The following is a 20,091-nucleotide window of genomic DNA, read 5'->3' as shown; positions in this document are numbered from 1 at the left end:
AAAGTGAAATTATGGATTAACAGAAAACATAGCCCTTATCACATGCTGGCTATGTTCTCCTATACAGAGTACTTAGAGAGTCCAGATGCAATACTTATTTCCACAGTAGAAGTGATAATTAGATACCACCTATCTTTTATCAAACATACTAATTAACAAATCCAGTGCCTAACCCTGTACTACTTAGTGCTAGGCATGGTGCCTACTACTATGAATAATCCCCCTAATACAGAGAAGAGATTTTTTTTTTCCTTATTTATTCTGGAAAACAGTTGGGAAGCTTTCGGGCACTGCAAAAGTTATAATAATAAATAACATCTACACATGCACATCCATAGAGTATTAAAAACATGCATGCTGTATTTTCATTCCCTATATGTAACATAATAATTTTGTAATAATTTAAACATTATTTTAATCACCAACAGACTTTGAAGAATATTTTATAAGTGTTTAATTTAGTTTGATTATTTATATATTGTGATTTTACTCATTTAATAATGGGGACTTGCAACCAATTTGCATTCATCTATTATAAAATTTGTGATATTTGATGTAAGAATGGTAGCTTCTAGGAAAAAAATGAGTTGACCCTGCTTGTGATTTAGGGAATGTGTGTGTGTTGATCAACAATAATATCTACGTAGAGACCTATCTAAAATGTACATCTACCATCATCAGAAGTGTTTCACCAACACCCCATACAGTTTGATGCAGTGATCAATAGCTGGAACCCTCTTATGCCTCTAAAATGGAATTTATTAAATAACTAAAATGTATTTTAAAAGGCTGTTATGTAGTAAGGAGAATAAGTCTGCAGCTTCATCGGAATGATAGATAAAAGTGAATACATTTGTTCAGTTATGGTGATGAAATTAAACAGTGACCACAAGATGGCAGTGCCTTCCTTTTCTTATAAACAAATCATAAAACAGTAAATGCTGATGTGCACTAAGTTAGTTATCAGGTGAACCAACCTAAGTTACTTTTGTTCATGCACTAAAAAAAAAAATCAACAGTGTTTAAGTAGCAAGCCATGTTACAACACACTAGCACATAGGTTTGTGGATCAAAACAACTATCATTGGCTGTTTATACGACAATCTAAAAAATAAACCTGTGCTCAGCAATTTTAGGTGGATTATAAAACCTGATCAAAGCTTTGTAAGCACAAATTTGGAAAAAATTTCCAAAGGAATGGATTGCTAATCAAGTATTTCAAGCAAAATACTCATTATTACCATATTTTATTTTAATAGCAGCCTTGCTACAGTTAAAAACCAGCATATGTGTGTGTGTATAATTTTACATACATACATACATACATATATATATACACACACATACACACACACATACACACATCTATATCTATGTATACATATATATAGATATAGATATGTATGTGTGTGTATGTGTATATATATGTGTATATATATGTATATGTATGTACCTAGCCTATTAGATACATATATATAGTACCACTTATTAAAGAAACTCTGTTATTGCTAAATACATTCCAATACAACTATTAAAGACAGCATAATTGTTAGAAAATAACTGGTTTGCTTTTTCAGCTTCTTCATATACTTTTGCACTTTATTTTTAATCTGTTACAGCTAAAGAGGATATTCTGTTTTTTTAATCTATGTGCTCATGAAAACCAGTGTACTTTTGGGCCATCTAGAAATTATACAAGTCACACTGGATTCTTAAGGATACCTTAAGATCTAATTTTGTAACCTACCTCAGGAATGAAAAATCATTAAAGTTAATGTTTCATCCATCACAAGAAATATAAATTTTATAACCTGACATTTGAACATCAAGATTTATAATTTAAGTTTTAAAAAGATGTTAAAAATTAAATCTCTAGAGAGGCAACCAAGTGGGGTTTAGTTACAGAGTACTGGGTGCACATACACAAGCGATTTACTGTAGAGTTGACTAGGTCTGCAGTAAAGTGTCACCATCCACACATACACTGGTACTAGGGTACAGTAAAATAATTAACTCCACTGTAAGATAGTACTGTCCCTAACAGTAATTAACTGTGATTAAATACTCATGTAGATGGTGGCCACCAGGCACAAATTGAAACCAGATCCTGCAAACTGCATTCACATACAAGTTGTTGATTTTCCTAAGAAAAAAGACCACAATCCTGCAAGGCCCTGGGCAACACTTCTGTGAAGTGAGTGAGCCTCCTCCCCAACTTCTCACTACAGTGACGGCATCTACATGTGCACTTGATGTGGAGTTGACCAATTAGCTCCACACTCAAGCGTTACCATCTACAAGCCTGGTGCTATTAGCCTAGAGTAAACTAATTAACTTTGCCATAGGATACCACTGCCAAAAACAAATACCACACTGTCTATATATGTACTGTGTGTCACAGTGCATATATAGACAGTGACTGGGGCTGGCTGGTGCATGAGGATGCTACAATGCAGAGCTACCTGCTGGCTAGCCCTCACTGGAGAACTCTTGTCACCCAGCCAGTCCCTCCGCAGCACACTGAGCTAGGGCAGAGCAGCTCCAGGCTAGCAGGCTGACCCTCCTGGTTCAATGTGCTGTGGTCCCGGGCACATGTGTAAATGCTATGCCCAGGAGCAATAGGTTCCAGTGCAAACTGTACCAGAGTTTATTCAGCTGTGCTACTGCATGTGTAAATGCACCCAGTGTATGTTTAGGGTGCTCACTATCATACAGGAAGCATCAGTGTCAGGACCTTATGGAAGGACCCCACAAAACTGGTGAAGTCAAGAAAACTACTTCTCGGGTTCCAGTGCCCTACTGCACTGAAATTTAAAAACCTGATACTATATTCACTGAATACAATGTAAACACTACAACTGAGTTCAATGCGCATTCCATTTGAGCCAAGTCACCGTCATTTGAAAGAGAATGCATGCCTAATATATTTATAAAAAAATTCTTACTCATAAAAGGTTGTCCATCCCGTTTCATCACTCTTTGTTGCCAAGAGACCACTATTGCCATTGTATGTCATTAATCCAAGTTCCAGAGTCTGGGTTGACACTACCTTGAGTCCACCATTAGCACCAACAGCTAGTGTGACAATCTGATTGTCAGGCATCAGTAAATGTCGCGGTGTTCCATTATTATCCCGACGAATCTTCAAGGAGTTGCCGTTATTATCAATTATTTCTGTGACATCGTTGTCACTGCTGTAAGTGAAATTATATAGATATTCGCCAGTAACTAGGCTAAGTGTGTACTGGTGGATTCCATCAGCATTGAAGACATATAGCTCCTGTTCTCCTGGAGATGCAGCCTCATACTGGTTGAAAGAGTTAAGAATAGGTCTGTTTTTACTAACAGCCCTAATACGGATATTTCCAAGGTCAGCTATGTAGATTGTTCCATCGGGTGCAACAGCTAAGGAGGATGGTGAATTTAAGATGGCATCAGTTGCATAACCATCATCCCCAGAATAGCAGTTACAGTTCACATCATTTTTGCAGTCACAGTCTGAAGCTGCCCCTGCAAGGAGGCAGATCTCTCCATTGGTGGTCACCTGCCGTAGGCGGTTAATTTTTTTCTCATCCGTCTCACTGATATAAAGGATTCCAGTATGTGAGATGGCAATTGCACTGGCTGACTCCAGGGCAGAGTGAATGGCCAGTTTGCTAAGGGAGTAGTCTATACCAGGGACTTGGCAATGCATGGGACGTCCAGCAATAATGCTAACCTGATGATTCTCTGTGATCCGTAAAATGACATTGTTTTCCAGGACATAAAGTGAGTTGTCCATTGGATTGACAGCAAGATCAGTTGGCCATTCTAGCCGTACCTAAAAACCACACAATAGTTTGTTATCACTGTAAAACATAAACAGAATTAAATCTTTTTTAATGCATATATATTGTACGTGAAACATCAGCAAATTAGTCATTGGTTTAGCTTTGTAAATCACAGAACTAAGTGCTGCTTCTGGTACTTCACATGATGAATTTTCTTCCTGTAAAAATTAAAGCTATGTGTAATGAGAACTTTTGTTACTTACGTATCTGTTGCAAAGAAAGAATACTATATCGCCAAAACTCCACAATTATTACAGCAAAATACAATTAACACAATAATTTCTATTATCTCAACCTTATTCTCCTGTGTAAATAACTCATGTTAACCACTGCAAGAAGACAGGTTCATTTTTTTCAGTAACTCGTTACGCTAGCTGTCATCCTGAATTGCATAATGTCACCAATACCCAGTAAATCTTTTTGCTCGGAATTCCAACATACCATGTTTCCTAAGCAGAATGGCTAGGCAGTTATCCAAAATTAATAGCTAAAATAAAATGCCAGGCATATAAATGAAGAGGAAGAGAAAATCTACCTGGGTGACATCCATGCTGGAATCACAGCTTAGGGGTCGAACAGCAGTTAGGTCGTTGGAACCCAGTAGAGTTGATATAATTCCATTCTGATCAACTTTCCGAATCATAGTGGCATCAACAAAATACATGAGTCCATATTTATCCACAGCAATTCCTGCAGGTGGGTGAAATAAGCAATGATGAATGCTCTGGTCTTGTACTTCACTGATAAGTTTAGAAGGTATTTTTCTTCATTTACTTTCTTTTTTCAGACTCTTGGTCCCTAATTCTGGACTTCAGATCTTTGCCTACTATAAACTGGTAAAATTCTACTGAAAAACTAAATAACGACAGTGTTTTTTAAACATGCAACTTTAATAACGCATTATTATTTTGACCTATGCTCGTTTCAGCCTTTGTATGATGTTTAACGCCAGATTTTTTTTTTTAAAGAAAAATACTCTTCCCTGAATTTTACATCAGACATTCACCTGTTGTTTAGCCTGCTTTTCTAGAAGACTACGTGAAGGATTTCACACATTTAAAGCTTTATGCACCTCTATGGAATGAAAACTGACTGAGTGGGGGCACATTTTACTCAGGACATTTTAAAATATTGTGTTTCAAACAAATTGTTTGTTTTCCATTTTGTGTGTTTACTTTAGCGGTGAGCAGTATGCAGCTAAATCATGTTCTGTTCTTTGTCTGCAGCCCACGGTGCCGAGGTAATAAAGTTTGTTTAACTAAACAAAGCATGAGCACTCACCAATCCACTGTGATTAAAGCACAGAATGAAAATAACCAAGCAAGTAGTGATTTAATTGCCAGATAATTATATCCAGATCCAGCCTAGCTTCACACAGTCACTTTCTCCAGCTGGTTTTACTTTCTTTACCTCGAGGGCTCATTAGGGTTGCGTCCACTGCCTTCCCTCCATCTCCGCATCTCGCTTCATCAAAAGGCAGACACTGCTCTCCAGTCCCTGCTACCACTTCAGAATTAGCAGCCAGGTCCTTTGCACCAGTCAGGGATTTGACACGGTAGATCCGTCGGCTGTTGGTGTCTGATACATACAGCGAACCCGAAACAGGATCCACAGCCAGGTAGTATTTATGGGCAGGATTGTTGCTTTAGGGGTGGGGAAAACAGAAAACAAAGATGGCTAAGCAGTCTAAAAACTTGGTAGACCTTCAGCCTTTAAGCGTACAATGTTAACGTTGGGGTCCAAGGCACTTTCATTTAAGGACTTCGTTTTACTTTTGAAATACTTTAATTCCCCCAGTGCTCATACACTGTTGCTTCATGTGGGCATATTTCCTGTAGTACCTACAGACTCAACAAGTAGCTTGGTTTGCATGAGAAGCAAACCAAAGAGAAGGAAAAAGAAAAGGAAAGTGGATGAGTTCTAGGCTTGAGAATAGGGACTGGTTAACATTTTTAGAAGGTGCAGCTTTTGTTCCTTGTAATTAAATCTCTTTCTTCCCACCTCACCAAACATTGTAAATAAATTCAGTAAGCCACCAAAAGGCAGGGCAGCAGACTGATGTTCACAAAGATTTATACTTCAAAAAGTCCTTTCCTCCTCCTCCCATTATTCCTGCGCACTTGTCAGAAGGATGATTAGCCCTTGGATGGCTAGATGGATAGAAGTGGCACTTAGTGCTCTTAAATGGCAAATATCAATAATTAAATGCTCAGAGTATTGAAGAAGTGACTCTTTTTTGCTCATAGATTGAAGCTCTAAACCAGGGGTGGGCAATCATTTGAACCAAAGGGCCACTTAGAGAGTTTTGGTGGCTGTTGCAGATTGGGTCATCACTTCTCCCCCCTGAAACCATCACTTCCTAAGTGGTCCAAGGGTGCCAGACAGAATGGTCCCATAGGCAGATGGGGTCTCCATGGAGACCTGCCCAGGACCCTCAAGGGCACAGCGTGTTTGACTGGGCACACGGGATGGGGCTGTGGGTAGGTGGGGAGTGTCATCTGGGAGCAGGATAGGCAGGAAGTAGGACTGGCTGCATGTGCCATGGCTCAGACTGCTGCCTGTGCCTGCACTGCGAGGGGCTGAGGGACCCTGTGTGGGCCAGATAAAATCCCTTGGTGGGATGCATCTGGCCTGTGGGCCATATTTTGCCCACTCCTGCTCTAAACCCTCATGTGCCCTCACATATACCAGGTTGAATTCTGCAACTTGCTACACTAATGGGATGAAAACAAACTTTTTTCCTGTGTAAACCTAGGCAACAGGCAGAAGTGCAGCTCCCGCTGTAACTCTGCAGGAAGTGTTTTGTGTTATAATAATCCCTTGGAGCAAACGGAAGTTCACTGCTGGTTCCAGGGGAGAGGGGATCTAGCAGCCTGCTGTCCCCCAGCTGGGTTCCCCTAGCAATGACCCCTCCTCCCTGCAAGCTCCACCTGTTTCCAGAATGGGAGGGGGGAAAGGGAGCAGAGGGAGCTCATGCCAGGGGTTCCCCAGCAAGCGCTAAAGGGTAGGGTAGGCGAGCTGGAGTCCCCCACCTCAGGAGAGCTCCATACACCTGCCCCACCCTCCTGCATGGGCTGAAAACCCCCAGACCAAACACCCTCCACTCCCTTTCCCCTCCCTTCCAGTTCTGAAAGTTCAAGGCTGGGAGGCAGTGCAGACACAAGACAACAGAAGATACTCTGTTTTGAAATGTCTTCATCTGACCCCTCATGCAACGAGGGTTCATATTTTTGCCCAAGCAGCCATTTTTTAAGCTGTCTGCAGCTGTGCACTTGTGTTTGGTCATAGCTGCAGACGGTTTTCTGTAGCCAGCTTGGCTGAAAATTGTCACTTTTGTCTGCATCTGTACTTTATTATTCTTTTGTTAGGGACTCATTCAGCAAGACAAGGGTTTAATTTACTAATGTAAACTGTGAAAGAGTGGTCAGTTCTTCATTCAACACTTCTGTGTATTAAGTTGAAAAGGAACGCACGCTCCTGCACTTCAACTGTGAAGCACACAGTAGTTGGAGGTTCTTGCTCTGAGCCAAATCTCTCTGGCTCAGATCTAACTATTGTCATTTTTGTACTTCCCTTGAAAGCAGAAATCTTAGGAATGAAATCAAAGCACTAGCCTTTGAGTTGCTGACACTCTGACTTAAGAGTCATGAGGTATTACATGAGTTGGAGACAAGTGTGTAATACATTTATCCTTCAAGCAAGTTCCTATATATTCTTCTGCCAGATAAAATCTGGACTCCGGTGGATGAGTTTGGCTGTGTGACTAAAATCAGAAAGGGCCCAAGTTTTTAACATTAGCACAGGCTGGTTTTTTTGGATAATGTAGTCTTGTGATAATTTTGTGATACAAGGGGATGCTCAGATGCACTGCTACATCCCTAGCGACATTACAACTTTTGATAGCTTATCAAATTTTATAACTGCTTCGGCAAATCATCTGTAAATTGATGAACATCAGTCTCATCCATTAATATATATCTGTGTTAGGGTGAAGGAACGTTTGCAAAACCCTACCTGCTATCCGAGTTCACACCTTAGTTTTTAAACCAGATCTATAACAACTGTGCCCCTTATGTGGATATGGCAAACTTACTTAAGATGAATAGAGATTTTGAAAGTGTAGAAGACAAATGAACACACAAAAAAGAAAATGCAGGTTACTTACCATGGACTGATCTTGCCTCCAAAGATCCACACTCCTGGATTAATGTGGCAAAAATACACAACTCCAGGAGTGAGGATATGATAAGGCAAGTTATGACAGAGAAAACAGCCAGTTGTTGATTAGAATTACTCACTGAAAAGTTTAGCAACTGATACCTTCGGCAGATGGATTACCAGCAGTGTGGTAACAGCCAGATTCTGGAGAGTGAGGAGGGACAGTGATACCAGTATCTATTGTAATTTTCCTCTAGACCAAGGTAACGCTATCTGTAACATTATGATTTTAAGTCATAGTCATGCAACTTATGGTTTTAAATCATAAGTCATGATTTTAAGATTCTGCAGTTTGCCCTAACACTGTAGAGTTTGGGTAGGAGAATGACTTGGCTGAAATTAAATGGGCATGGGAGACACCATCTGCTGAAGACACACAGGAGCACAGAAATTAGAGATGCAAAATATAGTAGATAAGTGAATAAAAAATACCTGGCAAGTTTATCCATGCATAGATTTCAAAGCATATTACAAAGGTGGGTGTTGTTGCACCAATTTTACAGAGGAGGAAACTGAGGCACAGAGAAGTTAAGTGACTTTTGCAATGTTACACTGTGATATTAGTGGCACAAATGCGATTAGAACACAATTTATTTAATCCTACTTCCCTGTCCTATGTCTCCAGCATCCACTGGGCACTGTTCTCACCCTCTTTTTGCATCCCTCTATTCTATGAGTTTCTATCTTCTATGAGTCTCTATCTTCTATGAGACTCTTCTATTTTTTCCCGGGATAAGAGTCTGAGTTGGAAAAAAAAGGTTGCAAGATGTTTACTTTAACAAAGAAGTTCTTCCTGCTCTCCAGAAGATCATGGCAAGGTAACTATGCACGCCATTCATTTTAATAAATGACTTCCATGGTCTCTCTCTCCTCTTTCTTTCTTCATGCTGCTAGCTCTGCTTTCCTTTTACAGTAAACACCAAATTCTGTCATCATACAATGAATCGTATCTCACTTTGTAAGTACGTCTATACTACTGAAATCAAGGGGGAATAAAGTACTAAACAGTAGGCATATTTACATGTGAATATTAATACAATGCAAAAAAACTCCATCATAGTTTATGCTGGAGTTTTTTGCTCCCAGGCACAGTGTTTAATACATGCACTTGGGACTACAGCACATTGAGCCATGGTAGTGCAGTCCCAGCTGGCATGGAGCCTGGGGGGCCAGCCTCCCAGCCCAGCGCTGCTCCTGCCCAGCTCAACGTGCTCAGGAGGGCCTGGCTGGGGCACAAAGGTGCTACAGTATGGGGCTAGCTAGTCCCGGCCAGCCACCGTCAACACAACAAATGTGCATTGCTGCAGAGTAAATAACTCTGCCATAGAATAGTACTTATGTTGGGTGGTATTATCTTATGGCAGAGTTAATTAATTTACTCTGGCCTAATAGCACTACTTGAATAGATAGTGATGCTTTACTGTGGAGCTAATTAGGCAACTCCAGTAAGTGTCTCATGTAGATGCATCCAGTGGGCCATGGTGGGGAGGGTCAGCCCTGGGCTCCAGGTGGCAGCACTGGATGGCAGAGGGGGCTGGCTGGGGCACAAGGGTGCTGAAAGTGCAGAGCCATGTGGCTAGGTGACAGGAAGAAATCTGGCCGCCTGCTGGCTAGGCTGACCGGGAGCAATTTACACGCCTGGTCGGCATCTACACATGTGTTTTATCACAGTTAATTACCCCATGGTAAAATAATATTGCCCCTGACAGTACTATCTTACGGTGGCGTTAATTAATTTTCTGTGGCCTAACAGTGTCATGTGTAAGTGGTGACACTTTTCTCCACCACTAATTAGTCTACTCTTCAGTTAAGCGCACATGTAGACGTGGCCACTGTGAGGAAGGATGGAAGAATCTGGTCTTTAGAGGGGTCCTTTTCTTTCTATCTTTCTTTTCATGCAATCATCTATATATATACTGAGATCAGCTCTCACACTACTGCCTCTCCCTTCACAAGAATCTCATTCAGTCTAGGGTCATGATGCAGTGATCTCATTCAGAGCATTCATCATCTTTTGTTTCAGCAGCTTTGTGGCATGCCTGCTGACCTGTTATATATGTTTTTTCCTTTTCCTCATGGGCTGGAAAAAGGCAGGACGGGCATGAGTCTATCCACCTAATGCAGATCTAAGGGGGTTTTGTATCCAACTTTGACAATGGGGCAAACAAACTTGGGCAGATGGAGACTCATCCATAACACTGCACCTTGGGTACTTCCACAAAGAAGTCAACAGCTTATTTTCTCAAGCAGATATATTTTATATTGGAGAAATAGTATTTCCCAAAATAGCATTTGACTGACTAACCAGTCTTTGCCTCTCCCTTTCCCATTCAACAAACCCTTTTTTATTCATTTTTAGAATTACATAAAGACAGACGTCTTTTTTTTATTTAAAATAAATGTTAATAAAGTATTCAGCCTTGCTCTGAGATATTTGACTAGAAGATCTCATCCAGCTAACACATCCAGTGTTGGTTATAACAAGTGGTCTCATGGCAGGAGATGTAGCTGTGCCTGGCAGTAAGTTTGGTGCTTGGTAGTAAGTGTAGGCAGGATTGAGTCTCAAAGTCCAGTTTTCCTTCCACTTACATTATATGCACACTAGTATAACTCTAGTCACTTATTTCTGTAAAGTTAAATAATAAGAAAAGCCAGCCATACATAAAGCTTTTGGACTCCAAACAATCAACTAGAATTATGACTGCAAATGATGACCACCCAGCAGTGCAGATAATCATATACAAAAATGAAATAACTCAGCCAACCAAGAAAAAGCCTAGTGGAGCTACTTCTAATTTATGCTATTGTGGGAAGGAAATGAGACTGCTGAGCCCAGAACCTCCGCTGCATTCATGTTATGCTGTAGAGATGGGAGACAACTGGCAGCACCATACCTAGACTCCTGGCGGCCCCAGGTGAACTTTTAGTATTAGCCCGCTGTTCATCAGAGATAATGATAATAATGATTATTTTCACCATTTTCAGGCCCCCTTTCTGTCTGGACCCTGAGTGGCTGCCCAGTTTGCCCATGCCTGTGTCCAGCCCTGGGTCATGGTCCTCAAGAGGTTGTGTACCAGCTAAGAATTGCAGAGCAGTTCATAATGACTATCCTCCTTGCTCTGTCCTTCCCTAGTTCAACTGGTGAGGGTATGAGGAGAAGGATATGGATGTTGGCCATGCTAACTTCATACCAACCTGCTAGATTCTCCCCATCTGGAGAGAGGTTAGTGTAAATTTAGGGCAAAATCTTTCCCCTCATGTTTACAGACTTGACTACTGTCCATGAAATTGAAAAAAATAATTTAAATTCCATTTATAAGATCTAAATCTTGTGGCTGGATAAAACCAAGCCAGCAGACTGACTGACTATTAACAATGCAGGACAGTTAAAAAAAAAAAAGAAACAAAAGAAAAAGAACCAAAAAGAGACCGTGAATCTTGAAAAAATCATTAATGAGCTGAAAATGAGTTTTTGACCCATTTCCAGTTCATTAGTGCCTGTGTGAACCCTTTCCAGCATTTACAAAACCTACTGTTGTAGTTTGCCTCAACCATTTAGACCAATTATAGACTGCAGGGAGAAATGCTTATATGAAATTTAGCTTGGGGTTCATTATACTTGCGCTGTACTAGAAATTTCTAATTACTGCCAGAACTTATTTGGTTGCTTTTTGACTGCCTTTCATAATTGCTAACGCTTATCATATTCATAACACACAATTAGCACATAAAAATGTTACTATATTTGGTACATGAAAAACATAACATTACACAAGAAGCACAACACAAAAAGCAAACACAATGAAGCAAACAAACCGTATCAAATTATATGGGAAAGAGCTCTTGGTCTTACCTATGTTTAAACTCTTTATTTCTTTATAGAAAGGGAACAGAAGGGAAAAAAAAGAACAAACAGTTAGCTGAAGAATAGATGGTAAAGCAAACATAGCATTTTGGTTTTTTTACAAAAGGACACAGGAGAGGGAATCTCTTTGCAGCTCTAGCCTTAGATTGGAGAGGGATGAAGCATGCCAGGAGGTGTTATAATCGCAAGATAGTTCCCTGCTATGATACCCCCCTTTAAGGCATATTTTGCAAGAAACTTTCTGGATCACTGAAACAATCATAATGTGGGAAAATATGCAACTTGTGTGCTGAGAGGGAAAGAAGTTGGCAGTTTTCTGCATAGTAAAATGGGCTTCACAGAGAGGTGCAGTTAGTACACAGTGAAACCAGCATTCAGACCACAATTCTAGTTGCTGAAAGTGGCCACTTTAAGTTGCCCAAATGCAGTTTCCAAGACGACTTAAAAAAATCTTTAAACCACTGGTTTCCAGACTTTTTGCACCCAGTGGGCCACTGCCAAACCTCAAAATGTCATGCACCCTTATCATCAAACTTCTAATTTAAACAAATGGAGCAGGGAGGAGGAATGACCACTTACCATGACCTCACAAACCACCAGTGGTCACCAGACTACAAGTGGAGAACCACTGCTTTAGACCAATTCTACTAAGCAACTGATGTTCTTTTTCCCTGGTCCCTGTAGTAGTTGCTTAAAATAGGCTTGGCTCTGTGTACAGCTATTTATGGAGAATGTATTCATGCCAATCAAAGCAATTCTTAAATTAGTGCTATTTTATAACTGAGCAATATGGTGCTGTACAAAGTGAGCTGGGTTGTATTTAATTGAAGCCTAGCATGCAGTCTAGGCATGAGGCCAAACAGGCAAGTGCCCTCTCCATTTCTAATGTGGATTAATACAGTTTTTGCTTTGGAGTGTTTCATTGTGTTTATACAATTTTGTTTAAAAATGTACAGTTAATGGAATGATGATGCGCATAACTCCTGAGCTGCAGCTCTCACAGCACAGAATGAAGCTTGGAACTTGCAAGGTTCAGTACGAATTGTGGCATGTGACAGTATTATTAGCCAGTCAGGCAGCTGGTATCTTGAGCCAATTTCATGCCACTTAGTGCAAGGGGAATAGCATGCATGTTTCTGTTCTCATTTACAGCTTACAATAGAGTAACCCCACTGACTTCCATAGTTATGATTTGTACTGGTATATAAGAGACCAGAGTGATAGCCATTATCTGCTGTAAATGAAGGAATACATTTACGTTTTATTATTTATGGAAACAGCATTTGCAACTTTATTAAAGCTTTAATGTTAGCTTGGGGTTCCAGTCTTGTTCATTCCTAAGGGCCCAATTCTTCAAACCCTTACTCATGTAAATTCCAGAGGTTTTTATGGGAACCTTCTTCTGAGTGTGAATGGCTTCTGTGACTAATATTTGCAGGACAGGACCCAGACTCTTTCTGAGAAAAAGAGAAGTCTGAGAGGGGAATGGTAGGAGCATACCGCTACATCAAGAGTACATTACGGGCTCAGTGAACAATTGTTCACCAGGGCACACTTGAGGAAAACCGGGAGTAATGGCCACAAACTCCTGGAAGACCATTTCAGGCTCAACATTCGGAAAAACTTCTTCACAGTTAGGGTGTCCAGACTGTGGAATAAGCTCCCTTTAGAGGTAGTACAAAAGCCTACTAGGGGTGAGGAGCTTCGGGTGCTGATTTGATTCGGAGGAGATCTGGCCTGATTTGGTGGCCAAATCTCCAAATCCATATCAAATCAGGGGACCAGTTAAAAGATCTGAATCAATTAGAGGCTCTCTGAATCAATTTGAAAAAGATTCGGAAAGCTTTGGCAATTCGGGCAGTCCCCACTGGCCGCAGCAGGGAGCTGGACCCAGACTCTGAGCTAGTAAGTAGGGGGCAGGAAAGGGGGGACTGGAGGAAGGGGGAGGAGACCATGGGGGGACCCCTGCAAGGCTCCATCCTCTGCCTGCTCCCCCAGCCCTCCTGAGAGCACCCCAACCCCCACCTGGCCCCAGCTCCCAGTTGTTTAAAGAAAAACCCCTACTCACTGGTTGCTGCCAGGCAGGGGGGCAATCCCTGCTGCCCCCCACTGCCCCACACTCTATGGGGGCCTCTGCCATGAGCCACGTGACCACCGCCCCTCTCCCAGCCCCCACCTCCACCTGCCCCAGCTCCCGGACCTTAAAAAAACCTAAATAAAACCCTGGCTGCTGCAGCAGCCTTGGGGTTTCTGGAGGCTCATAAAAGAGCCCCCCTATGCAGCACAGGGTAATGGGGGGCAGCAGGGCTCACCCCCTCTCCCCCACCTGGCAGGAGTCGGTGAGTAGGGGTTCTTGTTTGTTTGTTTGTTTTTTAAAGGTCCAGGAACTGGGACAGGTGGGGCAGCCATGGGGGGGGGGGGGGGCTGGGAGAGTTGGCAGGGGCCGGGGGGCTCATGGCAGAGCCCCCCACATAGCGCAGGGCAGTGGGGGGGCAGTGGGAATTGGCCCCCACTGGGCAGGAGCCAGTTAGTGAGTGCTTTCTTTTCCCAAAGAGCCAGGAATTGGGGCTGGGTTGGGCAGCCATTGAGAGTGGGTGGGGGATGGGGCCTGTGTGATTTGGAGATTCGGCTGATTTGGCAGCAGCCGTATCTCTGAATCAGATTCAGCCAAATTGATTCAGGACAGTGATTCAAATCACTGAATCGAGTCACTGTCTCCCAAGTCGGCCGAATCTGAAGCGAATACTAATTGCTTCCCACAGGCCTATCACCTCCCCTGGAAATCTTCAAGAGGAAACTGGATGGTCACCTTGCTGATCCCAGTTGTCTTTCCTGCCTGGTGCAGGGGGGCTGGACCCAATGATCTTCCGAGGTCCCTTCCAGCCCTTACAATCTATGAATCTATGAAACACAGACTAAAATAGATGAATATAAGTTCTAAAGTTTCATGTACCAAACATGTTGCTGATATTAATGCTCTATATGCAACATTTTCATTCATAGCCAATAGCTCTTAAAGAGGTTGAAGAAACTATATTATGGAAAATAAATTTTATTAAAATAAAAGGGCAACAGGACAAGGGCATGAAGGAAAGATAAGGACTTTTCATTGTGCTTTTTATTTTCTTTTGCAATTTATTTGACTGGGAATCCTGAGACTGATACATGTTTTTGATCCACACAGGCAGGAGGGAAGAATGATCAAACTAGCTCCCTTGTAAACTTTGAATCAACTTTTTGAAATTTGTGTGACAACTGCAAGACACTTAAATAACCTGATTTGTAGAGATGTGACGGTAACATGCTTGACATGAGGCATCCAGTCTGAAAATGAAAACTACTTATACATAGGTACATACGTGTACCTATGTATCTGAAAGAAATGGCCCATACACTGAAAAAACTATGTTCTATCAAATGAAGTCACAGAGAGTAATACTGTTCTAAAATGCACATGCATATATAGAAGGTCATCTAGATTCACCAGCTCCCTTCTCGGAGCATATACTGACCTACTAATAGAAAGCATGCCCATGATCTATGATGGGCAACATCTGGAGTGATGTTATCAAGTCTAGAGATTGATGTGCAAGGATGTGAACAGGAACTGATGTGCAAGGATGTTCTAGACAGGTGTCAAAGAATGGTTTTGAGAACAGTTGGCATGATTCTGACCACACTTACTTTGACATAAGCCTGGGCTCACTCTGCTGAACTCCAAAAATTAATTGAGTGGAAAGCTAGTTTGAGAACTGAATAAATCACATTATCTTTTCTTAATTTGATCATGTTACTTTGTTCTAAGGGTTTAAAAGCCAAAAAATAGAGAAAAGTGGACAACTGGCTGTAGTGAATTCTCTTGAAGTGTTTGGCAGCTATCTAAAGTTTACAAGAGCATGGATTTGTTCCTGTTCCATCTTTCAGCAGCCAAACAGTAGTTTGTAGACATATCAGGTACATGTTCATAGGACACAATCCTAAGGTTTTTCTCCATGTGAGCAGTTGAAGAACTAAGCAGTGGTAGTATAAACTAGTCACATGAGTTAGGGTTTGAAGGAGTAGTACTTTTCTCTCCCAGAGGGATGAACAGAACAGAAGTAGACTGAACAGAAATGGGTGGAATGGTCCAGTATGCATCAATGCCTTTTCTATTAAAGTAATCTAATAATTTGTAATTGTTTGTGCACAGCTACACAGCTTGTAAAAACTACAGTATGTAAATGGTTCTGGGACATCAGTCCTTTCATTTTGGCTACACTGACATAAACTACAGGAAGATATTTAATAATGTAGTGAAGGAGGAAAGCTGATATAACATGCTGATATATATAAATTCCTCTCAACTCACAAGGCTTTTAAGCCCTTGTTCATTGCTCTCACTCACTACTTAAGTGCAGTCAATCCTAGTTTTAACATAAAAGCTAAGTGTTGTGTAATACTTAAGGGAGATCATATCAAGTGACCGCTAAAGTAAGAAAACAAGCTTATTTTTTATTGACCTGTGTCAGCCCTTTTCTATATTTCATTCATTTCTCTCATCAGCTACAGGCATACAGTATGTATTTCTGTGCCCCATTTCTCCATTGGAGTATTATCAAGTTGAAATAACAATGTTATTAGAATATTATAAAAATGAATGGGAAAGGTTGGTTTCAACATAGGCTACAGAAGTCAAAGTGCTAAGACTGACACCTTACCTTAGCTCCAAAATACTGGTGACATTCCTTGATGGGAAGATGCGCCGAATGTAGTTAAAATCCCCAACAAAGAGGCTTCCATCGATTCCCACTGCAAGTGCCACAGGGGCCAAAAGCTTGTTTCCTTCTGCTAGACCATTGCAACTTGGGCAGGAGATGCTTCTTCTTCTTCCATTCCCCATAATACTAGTAATCACAGCTGGTTGCTGAGTTAAAAATTGATTCTCTCCATTGCCCTTGTGCAGTATACCTGGAGTGAATGGAAATGCAAGGAGTTACTACAGTAATTCAGCAAGTGGGGCCTTTGGATGATTCTACATGTTACAACCAACGTGACAGTGAAGTGATCTAAAGCTGTAAGGTAAAGCATCTTTTTTTTGCATGGTCTGACAACATTGTAATGAGGTGAAGGCATTATTTTCAGGGTAGCCAGAACAAAAAACAAGAGCTAGAGCAGTAAAGCTGAAAGAGTAATGATAGCTCTTTTAACCAGACAGCAGAATATCATGTCATTATGGATCATTTTCATTCATTCATTTAATTCATTATAGATTGTTTTCATTCTCTCCTGCCATGCTATGCCATGTTGCCAGAGACAGTAAATGGGGATTTATTATTTATGATCTCTGACAATACTAGAATTAGGGGACATAAAATGAAACTCGTAGGTAGTAGAACTAACAAGAGGAAATTCTTTTTCACACAGAGTGTCATTATATTGTGGAACTGAGAGCTGCAAGATACAGGGGAGACTGGTAGTTTAACCTAGTTCAAAAGGGGATTGGACCAATTCTTGAAGGGAAGGTCCATCAATCGGTATTGAATATGGTAGAAGGGGACACAGCCTCTAAATCATATCTGAACCTCCGAATGTTGGAAGCTGCCATGGGAGATGAGCAGGGACAATTCAGAAAACATGCCTGTTCACCTTCCTTCTCAACATCTGCTCTCTGTGTGAGACAGGATACTGAGCTAGATGGATACTGGGCTGAGTTTGATGCAGGACATGAGAGTTCTTATGTCACTAAATTTAAGGGAGAAACCTGTTACAATATTTGGTAAACAAGGTGGAAAAGAACTGGGAAAACCTGTTCATTATTGGCATGCCCATGAGCCTCAGTCAGAGCCTTTCCCTTTAATTTCCTTTGCTGCTTCTTATGCCAAATTTCTAGTGTCTTCCTTCTTCTGCTTTTCCCATTGCCTTTTGATCTCTTCTGCACATTTTCAGGAAAAATACTGTAGAAGAAACTGCTCAAACTATTTCTTGAGGGGTTTTGTGCCACACTGCTCTCTTGATCCTTTCTGGTTCCTAGTATTATAAGGCTCTGGCAGGCTCAAAAGAGGCAATTCTTCAGGCTTGCTTGGGATAGAGCAGTGGTTCTCAATCTTTTTAGACTCAAGGTAACCCTCTAAAACTTTTCAGAATTTAGTAGCACCCTGTTTAAAATACTTTTATTTTTGTATGTATGTATGTATGTATGTATGTATGTATGTAATCATTTCATATTGATTAGAACATTCATTATATATTAGGGGTGTGTGAAACGGACCATATTTGATTTGGATTTGGCCCAAAGTGGGGAGAGTGATTCAATTTGTTGATTCAGATCACTGTCCCCAATTTGATTTGGCTGAATCCAAATCTGAAGATTCAATGCTGATTCAGAGAATCAGTGATTCGGCCACAGAAACAGCTTTAAATGTTTTTTCTACATACCTTGAGGTACCAGGTGCAGCTTGTGAATGCAGAGATGGTGGGGTGGATGGAGCATCCCACAGGAGTGTGGTGAGGCCCCCGCATGCTCAGCAGGAAACCCAGAAGTGGACAGGAAATACTTCTGGTCCAGTTCTGGATCTGCTGGGGAGCACGCCAACTTGGCAATTGGCCACAGGGGGACCACAGGTGCCCTCCCAGACCCAGGAGGCACCAGTTGCTGAGCGAGGGGGTGAGACCCCATCCCCCCAGCACGCTTCCTGGAGGACCTGGAAGTGAACTGGAAGTGCTTCTAGTCCACTTCCGGGTCTGCTGCCAAACATGCTGGGGACCGGTCTATGCTCCTGTGGGATGGTCCGTCTCCCCAGCATCTCAGCATTCACGAGTCGCCTGCTACCTTGAGGTATGTAGAAAAAACATTTAAAGCTGTGTCTATGTCCAAATTGTCAAAACTTTCTGAATTTCTTGGAATTGATTCAGAGGGTTCCGATTCGATTTGGAGAGATTAAAGGGTCTCTTGATTCAATTCGGATTCAGAGATTTGGCCACCAAATTGGGCTGAATCTCCACTGAATCGAATCAGCAACCAAAGTTTTGCACAGCCCTATTTTACACACACACACACACACACACACACACACACACACACACACTATATTCACTGCCACCATGGCTACATGGAACTGTGCTGCACACCTCTTGCAGTGCCACATTGGGAAGTGACTTTGGCAGGACCATATACTTTTGCCACAACCCTTCCAGTCGAACCCAGCATGCCATCTCCCAGAAACAGAGGCACACGGGAAAGGTGGAACTGCCTCGTGTGCCTGTTTTCAGGAAGCATGTTAGAGTTGAACTTAAAAAAGCCATAACAGAAATAGGGCACCTGCCTGCATAGCGCACTGTGGGCAAGCATGCCTTTCTGCTGCAGCAACTTCTCAGTCCTGCTCTGATGTGCCTCTTGAAATCAGAGGCGCACAGGGCAGCTTCACTCTGAACTTGTGTTGTAGCACCTCTGGCAGGTTCTCATGGCACTCTGGGGTGCCACAAGTGCCCCACTTGAAAAAATGGAATTGAGTTATTGTGCCCCTTTGGTTACTGATGCTGCATCAACAGTTTGTATAACTGACTGTAGTATTAGTGGCTTAGAGGAGGCATAAATCTATTGACACTGAAAAACATGTCACTGCTGCAAAATTTTCCAAAAGGAAAAATTATGAAGATACTCAACGGCAGGCATTGAGTTTTGACTTGCTAGGACAAGATGGCAGGGTTTCCTCTAATGGGCCTAAATGGATCTATTATGTCAGCCTTACATCATTTGAATAATTGGCTAAATCAGTTGGAAGTATTTTTGTAGCAGACTTAAATTATCACCAGTAGGTAAGCTGGGACTATTTGGCGTGTCTGCTTGCCACACCTCTGGCTTCTATGATGTTTTATATTAGGGCTATGTTCTGACAGGAGTTTTCCCACTTCTTAGGAATGGTGTCTCCCTGCTCACCCAGTTTGTGTGTTTTAACTTCTCTTGGATATGTCTTTCAGGAGGATTAGAGATGACATGAGCAAACACAGGGAGTTGGGAAAAGTCATGGAGAAGATGAATGAGACAAGATAAAGGAGAAAAGCTTCTGAATTTAAGAAAGTGATGCTATTTAATGGACAATAGGTCCTGTGGTAAAATTACATATAATCATTTTGAGAAATAAAATGCATTTTGGACTTTACAGACTTTTTACAAATATAGCAAGAACTGCAATGGAATGT

The 20,091-nt window shown here is 41.5% G+C and overlaps 1 protein-coding gene and 1 long non-coding RNA gene across 9 annotated transcripts in view; one reads left to right on the top strand and one right to left on the bottom strand.

Annotated features, from left to right (window-relative positions):
* The window catches only part of TENM2 (teneurin transmembrane protein 2), a 1,200,689-nt gene that overhangs the window by 29,430 nt on the left and 1,151,168 nt on the right, over positions 1 to 20,091 (bottom strand). For 6 of the 8 annotated variants that reach the window (XM_090064279.1, XM_090064280.1, XM_090064278.1 and 3 more), the window contains 5 exons: positions 16,611 to 16,860; positions 11,902 to 11,922; positions 5,241 to 5,473; positions 4,366 to 4,520; positions 2,946 to 3,820 (listed from right to left, as the gene is read on the bottom strand). In XM_090064279.1, coding sequence (XP_089920405.1) covers positions 2,946 to 3,820; positions 4,366 to 4,520; positions 5,241 to 5,473; positions 11,902 to 11,922; positions 16,611 to 16,860 — 1,534 coding nt within the window. The remainder of the gene's footprint in view (positions 1 to 2,945; positions 3,821 to 4,365; positions 4,521 to 5,240; positions 5,474 to 11,901; positions 11,923 to 16,610; positions 16,861 to 20,091) is intronic. The other 2 variants (XM_090064281.1, XM_090064286.1) reach the window with 1 other exon arrangement.
* LOC149856367 (uncharacterized) lies at positions 5,312 to 20,061 on the top strand. Its single transcript, XR_016444392.1, has 3 exons — positions 5,312 to 5,448; positions 16,856 to 16,971; positions 19,870 to 20,061. It is a non-coding gene; the product is annotated as an uncharacterized LOC149856367 (long non-coding RNA).

This window comes from Crocodylus siamensis, chromosome 10 (assembly GCF_052110815.1).
Source record: "Crocodylus siamensis isolate JL-2025a chromosome 10, ASM5211081v1, whole genome shotgun sequence".
Classification (NCBI taxonomy): Eukaryota; Metazoa; Chordata; order Crocodylia; family Crocodylidae; genus Crocodylus; species Crocodylus siamensis.
The sequence above is the reverse complement of the archived record's forward strand: the minus strand, read 5'-3'. Positions and strand labels throughout refer to the sequence as shown.